This window comes from Alexandromys fortis, unplaced genomic scaffold (assembly GCF_014885135.2).
Source record: "Alexandromys fortis isolate MF-2015 unplaced genomic scaffold, M_Fortis_MF-2015_v1.1 scaffold_529, whole genome shotgun sequence".
Taxonomy (NCBI): Eukaryota; Metazoa; Chordata; class Mammalia; order Rodentia; family Cricetidae; genus Alexandromys; species Alexandromys fortis.
The window spans coordinates 70,666-80,090 of record NW_026068606.1 but is presented as its reverse complement, the minus strand read 5'-3'; the positions used below and the strand labels follow the sequence as shown (position 1 = coordinate 80,090).

Sequence of the window (9,425 nt, the reverse complement as noted above, 5' to 3'; positions counted from 1 at the left end):
CCTGTAGGATTGTATGGTATACCTGTAACATGCTTGATATTGTAATAGTCAAAAAACCGTTTCATTTTCCTAGAGGCATAAGCAGGACCATTATCTGTCTTTATTTGTGTAGGTATACCCATGATAGCCATGACTTCTAATAAATGAGTGATTACTGAATCAGCTTTTTCTGAACTTAAAGCAGTTGCCCACTGAAAGCCTGAATAAGTGTCAATGGTGTGATGAACATATTTTAATTTACCAAATTCTGCAAAGTGGAACACATCCATCTGCCAGATTTCATTCCTTTGGGTGCCCTTTGGATTAGCCCCTGCAGGCAGTGGCGTTTGGTTATAGAAAGAGCAAGTAGGGCATATCTCCTTAGCTTGTTGCCATGTAATAGAAAACTCTTTCTTCAAACCCTTGCTATTAACATGATGTTTTTTATGAAATTCAGAGGCTTGTAGAACACTACCAAACAATAATTGATCAATGTCTGCATTATCTTTTGCTAGAGGACCTGGCAGAACTCTATGGGATCGGATGTGTGTTATGTACATAGGGCAAAGCCTGTTCCTGATCAAATCTTGAACCTGGATAAACAATGAGGTTAGTTCTGTATTATCAAGTATAAATTCAGCAGTTTCAATTTGTAAAATAACTCTTTCTGCATATTGTGAATCGGTAACTATATTAATAGGTTCTTTAAAATCCCTTAGCACCATAAGAATGGCATATAATTCTGCCTTCTGGACAGAATCATAAGGACTTTGTTCCACCTTACCCAAGTCTTCTGATTGGTAACCTGCCTTCCCTGATTTATTGGCATGAGTATAGAATGTATGGGCTCCAGTTATCCGAGCATCATAGACGATTTGAGGAAGAATCCAAGAAGTTCTCTTTATGAAGTTAAGCCTCTTGCTTTTTGGATAGTTGTTATTAATGTCTCCCAAAAAAATAGCACAAGTTCTTTGCCATGTTTCATTATCTTCCCATAATTCCATATATTATGGGAACATATATAGTTCATCAGCAGTGAAAGGCACTATATTTTCTGCTGGGTCTATGCCTGCTAGTTGACGAAGTCTTAGCTTGACTTTTATAATTAACTGAGACTTTTTCCACATAAGTTTTCAGTTTCTTACTTGTTTTCTGTGGTAAAAAAGATCCATTCCAAGATAATATCATCTCTCTGCATTAAAATTCCTGTAGGAGAAATTTTTGATGGTAGTATGACGAGAATACAATCAAGCTCTGGATTCACCCTGTCCACATGTGCCTGTTGTAATTTTTCCTCAATCATTATCAGTTCCTTTTCTGCTTCAGCTGTTAATTCTCTGGGACTGTTTAAATCTTTATCAACATCCAAGGTTTTGTTCAAATGAATTATTAGATCAGGTGTCCCAATAGCTGGTTGTAGACTGGAAATGTCTCCTAACAGTCTTTGAAAGTCATTAAGAGTCTGTAGGCAATCTCTCCTAATTTGTGCCTTTTGTGTCTTAATTTTTTGCAAACATATTTTATAACCTAAATAATTAACAGAATCTCCCTTCTGAATCTTTTCAGGAGCAATTTGCAATCCCCATTTAGGTAAAAGTATCTTTATTTCTTCAAACAGTCTGTTCAAGGTATCCATGTTTGAATCGGATAACAAGATGTCGTCCATGTAGTGGAATATTATAGATTCAGGAAACTTCTTGCGTACTATTTGCAATGGTTGGTTCACAAAATATTGGCACAAGGAGGGGCTATTTAACATACCCTGGGGGAGGACGGCCCAGTGGTATCTCTTGGAAGGTTGAGAATTGTTGTAAGTAGGCACCGTGAAGGCAAATTTTTCTCTATCTTCTTTTTGTAAAGGTATGGTGAAAAAACAATCCTTTAAATCAATAACTATAAGAGGCCATCCTTTTGGTAATAAAGAGGGCAAAGGGATTCCAGATTGCAGAGGACCCATAGGTTGAATAACTTTGTTGATAGCTCTGAGATCTGTCACCATTCTCCATTTACCTGATTTTTTCTTAACCACAAATACAGGAGAATTCCAAGGACTGGTAGATTCCTCTATATGTCCAGCATCTAATTGCTCTTGTACCAGCTGTTCTAAAGCCTGTAACTTTTCCTCAGCTAGAGGCCATTGTTTTGTCCATATTGGTTTCTCAGTCAACCATTTTAGAGGCAATGCTGTTGGTATCTCTGAAGGAGTTTCAATTGTTTGTTCTTGTACGGCCCGAATGGCCGGTTTTCTCCGTTTGTAATATCTTTTAATATTATTCTCAGAAATATAGGCTCTAGAATTAGCAGGAATGTTAATTTGGGTATTCCATTGTTGTAATAGGTCACGACCCCATAAATTCATTGCAATACTGGCTACATATGGCCTTAATTTCCCTATTTGTCCCTCAGGCCCTATACATTCAACCCATCTCGTGCTCTGTCTTACTCGAGATAGGGTTCCAATTCCCAGGAACTGAACATTTACATTCTGAAGAGGCCAATATGGATGCCAAGATTCTGGGGTAATGATACTTACATCAGCACCTGTGTCCAGCAGGCCAGTAATAAAAATGCCATTTACACACACTCTCAGCTTAGGTCTTTGATCATTTATAGAAGTTTGCCAAAACACACGTAACTCATCTTTCTGCTCATTATCGTTTGTAACAGTAGGCATGAGGTTTCCTAATTGTCCTGACGAGGCACGTTCTCTGCAGAAACTGGAAATGACTGAACCATGTTTGCCATGGGGGCCTGTGAGGCCCCCCCTCTCACGTTTCCTGTCTGTATCAGGTTGCCTTGTCTATCTCTTGTAGACCTGCATTCATTTGTCCAATGTCTACCTTTTCCACATCTTCTACATAAACCCGAAGGCTGAGTCCTCCTATTTCTGTTATTTCTAGAAGATGCATTATTATTATTTCTGAAAATTCATCGTCTATAATTCCTTTTCATATGACCCATTTTGCCACAATTAAAACATTTGGTATTCTGGTGTCTCCTTTTACCATTGGAAATTGCTTCTTCTACCCATGCTTCAGTGCCATAATCAAATTTATCAACATTCAGTGTATGCAAGACCCATTCTTCCAAGGGCAATGATCTGAGCTTTAAAGGCCCCAAAATCCTTTTGCATTCCACAATTGGATTTTCATAAGCCGAAGACTCAATCATTATACGTCTTGCTTCTGGGTCAGATATCCCTATTTGTACAGCCTTAGTTAGTCTTTGTAAAAAGTCACTAAAGGGTTCTCGCTGACCCTGTTTAACTGTGACAAATGATTCCATTCTCTGTCCTGGGTCTTGTACCCTTTCCCAAGCCCTTAAGGCTGCTTAGTACACATGGAGAGTGTGTTTTCATCCAGATTAGCTTGTTTCTGAGGGCTAGAAAAGAGCCCTTCACCTAGAATTTTATCTAGTGAAATGTCAATTCCCTTTGCTTTTTCCTGCTGTTCTAAAAGTCTAGCCTCTTGCCTGAATAAGCATTTTCATTTCAATTGTGGTCCACTCTCAAGTACCACAGAGCTCAGCTGGAGCCAGTCCGAGGGGCTTGATCTGCTTGTCGTGGCCCAAGATTTTAGCATCTCTTTAACAAAAGAGGCATGCATCCCAAAAGTCATGACAGCCTGTTTAATTTCTTTAAGATCATTCATATGGACAGGCTCCCATGTATCTTCCTTGATGACCCTAGGGTTTCTGGAACCAATCACCTTCTCTGTTGTTATTACTGGAAAGGCAGGTAGAGTTGTAGGTAGAACTCTGTGGAAATTGTCCCGGAGAGATTTACCCACAGATGTAGTTAAAATTTGCTTTTCTACCCTTTGCTCTTCTTCATCAGAATTTAGAAATTCCTCAATCTTTTCAATTCTATTCACCATTGCCTTCTGCAATGTCTGAATCTCCTGTCCAGAATTATGATCCAAAGCCTTCACTGAGGATTCTAAAGTACGAAGTTTGTCCATTAGAGATAACATCTCATCTTTGGACATAATTTTTATGGCATAAACCGTGCCTTCTTGTATTGACAATCTTTCTGTCAATCTGTCATAAGCTTTAGACAAAATCCGATTGTCACATTCAGCAGTTTTGATTCTCTCAGTTAATGTTTCAGTTCCTACAGAAAGGGACTGAAGCTTACAATCCAAATCAGCTGTTCCCTCTTCTGTAGTAATGAATTTCTCCTTATTATCAGCCACTAATGTTTCAGTTCCTACAGAAAGGGACTGAAGTTTATGATCCAAATCAGCTGTTCCCTCCTCCATAGTAATGAATTTCTCCTTAACCTTTCAGCCTGTACCTTTTTTAAATTTTGCTTAGTTGATCGAGTCATGTTAAACAAAGATCTGTTCTCTTCCTGGAGAACTTCAAACCAATTCTTGAGAAGATTATTGTCATTCTCAATTGTTTTTAAGCGTGCAACCTCTGCTCATAAAGACTTTATCATATTTCTATTATCCAACCATATAGTGCCAAAAAAAACCTACGAATCCCAGAAAGATCCATAGATGTGGGGTGATAGACACCTCTTGTAAAATCTCTCACATGGTACAATTAAAAAAACTGTTAAATTCTTGAATGGTAACATGTTCAGACATTTTATTTATAAAAGAAAATTTTTTTACCTGCAATGACTGGTTCCTGCCAGTGGTGGTCTCTGTGGTTTTGGAGCCTGTCTTGGAACTAGCTCTTGTAGACCAGGTTGGCCTCAAACTCACAGAGATCCGCCTGTCTCTGCCTCCCGAGTGCTGGGATTAAAGGCATGCGCCACCACCACCTGGCCGGCCTCGAACTCACAGAGTTCCACCTGCCTCTGCCTTCCGAGTGCTGGGATTAAAGGCGTATGCCACCACCGCCTGGCTGGCCTCGAACTCCCAGAGATCTGCCTGCCTCTCTGGATATTATGGGCCTGAAGGCCGAGTGTATCTCAGACTCGGCACTAGGGCCAGAGTCACGAACTAAAAAAAACGGCACCCGGGAGCGTGCTGTCTTAGCTAGCGGGCTACACGCTTGAGTCGGGGGCAAAATAGCCCGACGTTGGACGCCAAAATGTAATGGCATAAACGAATGCAGACAGATTGTAAAAATATATACAGCTTTAATGGAAAAATAGACTTACAGAACCACCGTTCCCGTGGAGACCAGGAAAGCAGAAGAAGCGGCTCGGAGCATGCTCACCAAATTTATAGGCAAACATTAGCCTGAGGCGAACACACCCCCTAAGGGGTGGGACTTATCCCTACACACTAGTTCACTCAAATGTATGCTTTCAACCAGGGAGCATTATTGTCTTTTCAACAAGCTTCTGTCTATGTCTCTTATGATTAACACTGAGGACATGAACAACCTTTAGCTTTTTCTACAAATGGTAATCACTGTTTTCAACCTCAAACTAAGTCTGACTGAAGCCCATTTAGAGATACAGACTAGTGAGCTCTCGGTGTTAAATTCAGGCTTGGCACAGATGAGATCTGTTAGTGTGTAGGTAAAAGAAGAAAAAACAAATGACTGGGAGAAGTAGGGAGGGTTCCAGCTTTGTGGCCCTTCTGTGATGTTATTTCCTGAGTTACTATAAATGTAAATCTAAAAATATTTTCCCTAGATTACCAGAGGAAGCCAGCAGAGAAAATGATAGAAAATATAAAATACATTGATAATTGCCTTCCTTTGTCCAGACTGAGAATTCCACCAGGCTTTGCCCTTCCTCATTAACTGGTGGGGATCTTTGCTAAACTATGGAGACCAAAGAACAAAGGACACAACATAAGGACAATCCTGTGCAAAAAACAAACAAACAAACAACGAAACGAAGAGGATAAATAGTTAATGTCCGTGTCTGGGGACAGCTATCACCATGGAGTAGAGCAGGTTCTTAGTATGGCTGAAGCTCTGGTATTGATTCCAAGCACCACAACAAACAATGACAATGGGGATAATGTATATGAAGGTTCCTCACAATGTTATGTCAACAGTGGTGGCCATCATAATCACACCCTCGTCTATACGCTCCTTTGCAGCTAAACTGTCTCCTCCTGTGGTCTTGGGCCCTGCAGCCAGAGTTGCTCCTGGGCAGACAGTGAACTACACATGCAAGTCCCATGGCTTCTCCCCTCAGAACATCACATTGAAGTGGTTCAAAGACAGAAATGAGCTCTCTCACTTCCAAACTACTGTGGACCCCAAAGTAGAAAGCATCTCCTACAGTATCTCGGGCACAGCCCATGTGGTGCTGAGTGCTGGGGATATCCACTCTCAGATCACCTGTGAGGTGGCCCATGACACCTTGCGAGAAGGCCGGCTTTGTGGAACTGCCAAATTATCTGACATCATTTGAGGTAAATGACTCTGAAACAAGCTCAAGCTCTTATTCTTTCAGAATAGTTTGGTCCATAGTTCCCAGCAAGCATTCATGTATACCACACAGGATCATAGACTGTGACCATCACATAACAGAAACTGTACTTATTTTAACAGAAGTAATTTTGGTTCTACTGATTAGGAGCCACACACTGATTCCTGGCATTTTCATCCATTTTACTATTGTTATTGCTTTTTCAGTGCACCTTGGAGTTGTGCTAATTTACTTCACTTATTGTGATACCCTGTACACCTGTGTGATAGGAGCTATGTTTGGGGGCTCTCCTCTGGCACAAATAATCAACCTGTCCCCATGATGAACTTGCAATGAGAATGGTTTCTCCATACTTCAGATTCCCTTCTGGGGTCTTTCTCTACTTAGGCTTTGAAGTTTCAGCTTCTGATTGTATTTTTTCAGTTTCACCCACCCTGGAGATCAGTGAGCAGCCATCAATGGTACGGAATCTGATAGGTGTCACCAGCCAGGTGAATAAGTTCTATCCTTCGAAGCTTCGGTTGACCTGGATAGAGAATAAAAATATATCCCAGATAGAAGACCCTTCTACATTCACTGTAAACAAGGATGGAACCTACAGCTGGACCAGCTGGCAAGTAGTGAATGTATATGCCCATGAGGAGGACATAATACTCACTTGCCAAGTTGAGCATGATCAACAGCCACCGGAAATAAAAACTCATACTGTGATGGTCAGTGCACGTCAGAGGGAACAAGGTATTAGCACCATGTCTAGTAAGTTCTCTACCCAAACTTCTTGGCTGTTTGCTAATTTTTCCTCTTTTCAACTGTCAAAGGTAGCATTTTGGTTATTGTGTGATAATCCTAATATCTACAAACTAACTAGAAAGTTAAAGCAAGCTCTCATTGCCAACCTCCCATGGGTCTCATGCATCTCTTCATTTATGTGTTAACATTCACAGATATTAAATAAGTGGGACAGGAAGGTATCATCCTACCCTAGAATCCTACCTGTTGACTTTTTACCCTAACATTTGTTATATCATGTTCATCTTCTTCTTCCTTTTCAAGTATCCATTCCATTTTACTCTTTTCCATGAATATCTGGGTCCTCACTCAGTGTCCTAAGCTACCTCTTGAATGTAATTCCAACAGACCTCCTGAGGAGCTGCAGTTTTACTGTAGATTGGCAGCTCACTTGACTGTGAGTGATCATATCAGGGGCCACATTTCCTCCTGTTTTGTTATAATGGAAAAATATCTATGTATACAGACCAGAATCCATACATACTACATGAAGCTTTCAATTTTGCTGTCATCTCTTTCCCTTCATTAATTACCTAATGAGTCATCAGTTTTATAGACAGTGAATCTAGGGGTGGAGAAGCAATAGGGATGTTGAGTTTTTACCCTGAGACCATGTGATCTTGTCTACGTAATGAGGCCCCTGGAAGCATGGTCATCAAGAGCGCATAAGGCAAATTTTTCTAGTTAAGTATCTCTCATTGACTTGTTACTATCCTAGGACTTAGAGTTTGAGGACCCTTTATATAAGTATATCTTATTTCCCACTCATTAAACACCAGGAATGGCCATCAACTCACTTAACTTTTTAAAACATCAGGTTCCTTGTCATACAGCCTTTGTTGTGAGCTTTATCTGATGGATAAATGATACGTCAACCAAATAACCATTATACCACTTTTAGAACAATAAAGTCTAGAAAATACGAGCTCCCTTAGAGTAGGAAATATATAGATGATACATAATTATTCCTTCTGATGGATCTGTCATGTATGTTCATACACTTATGTTAAAATAGGAGCGGCAGGGCTGCATCCCCAGCACCCCTGCCGCCTGCTAGCTCATGCCCGAAATAACAACACACAAACTGTATTCATTTAAACACCGCTTGGCCCATTTCTATCCAGCCTCTTCTCAGCTAACTCTCGCACCTGGACTAGCCCATTTCTAGTAATGTGTGTAAGCACCCCAAGGTGCACTTACTGGGAAGATTCTAGCCTCCATCCATCCTGGGTTGGAGCTGCCTGGGAGAGCGGAGCCTGGTGTCTCTGCTCCAGAGAGCAGAGCTGTCAAGTCTACCTGGGAGAGCTGAGCATGGCATCTCTGCTCCAGAGAGCAGAGCTTTCCAGTCTCTCCAGGAGCAGAGCAGAGTCTGAGCTCACTTCCTCTTCTTCCCAGCATTCCATTCTGTTTACTCCTCCCACCTATGTTCTTACCAATAAAATGGGCCAAGCCAGTTTCTTAATTAGCCAATGTCCTTCCTCCATCATTTCCCCTTTTTCTGTTTAAACAAAAAAAGGAAGGCTTTAACTTAAAATAGCAAAGTTACATATAACAAAGCAGTTATCAAGTAAAAATTACAATAATCTATATCATAACTAAGGAAAACTATAACTATAGCTAACTATTCTTTAACGCCATCAAAGACTCCAGAAAGATATACTATTACCTAAGCAAACAAAAAATCCAAAACTCTAGAAATGACAGAGACATCTCTCTGCCTGGACAGTCACCCAAAGTTCCTCTGTACCTTTGGGGCATCCATCTTCGGCCTACAGGCCCATAGTTTCCAGCAGACATTTACACAAAGCAGGAAATTTCAAAGGCAGTCACTATCTGCTTGTCCTGAAGAATGTCTTGCAGACTCTTTCATAAATCAGGAACCCCGAAAGATCATCTCACCTTTAGGCAAGTTCAGCAGTCCTCTCTCTGCAGGTTCTCTGTGTCCAGTTTATGCAATAGTCCACGCAAGAGCAGTTTCTTGCCCAAATGGCTATCAAACTCCATAAGGATCCTCTTCGATGCCCATCTTCCTCTTGAAGTAGATTGGTGCTGCCAGGAGCAGTGTCTCATTGCCATGAAAAGTCCTAAGTTATTAGAACATTTAATAGCATATTCCGTAGTCTTTGAAAAATATGAAGAATGCTGATCTAACTGAAATATATATCTATATATCTAGAAAATCTAACTATCATGACTACAAACTTGACTACTATGATTATCTATTAACAACCTATATACATTACATTTTTAAGTGAACTACACAATCACAATACCTTAACAAGATCAGAAATACATATACATATAACAAAAT

General features: G+C 40.4%; 1 protein-coding gene across 1 annotated transcript in view; it reads left to right on the top strand.

Moving 5' to 3' along the window:
• Positions 1-5,908: 5,908 nt before the first annotated feature.
• Positions 5,909-9,425, top strand: part of LOC126495904 (signal-regulatory protein beta-1-like) — a 9,252-nt gene continuing 5,735 nt past the window's right edge. Inside the window, 2 exon segments of the mRNA XM_050133477.1 lie at positions 5,909-6,308; positions 6,749-7,063. Coding sequence (XP_049989434.1) covers positions 5,909-6,308; positions 6,749-7,063 — 715 coding nt within the window.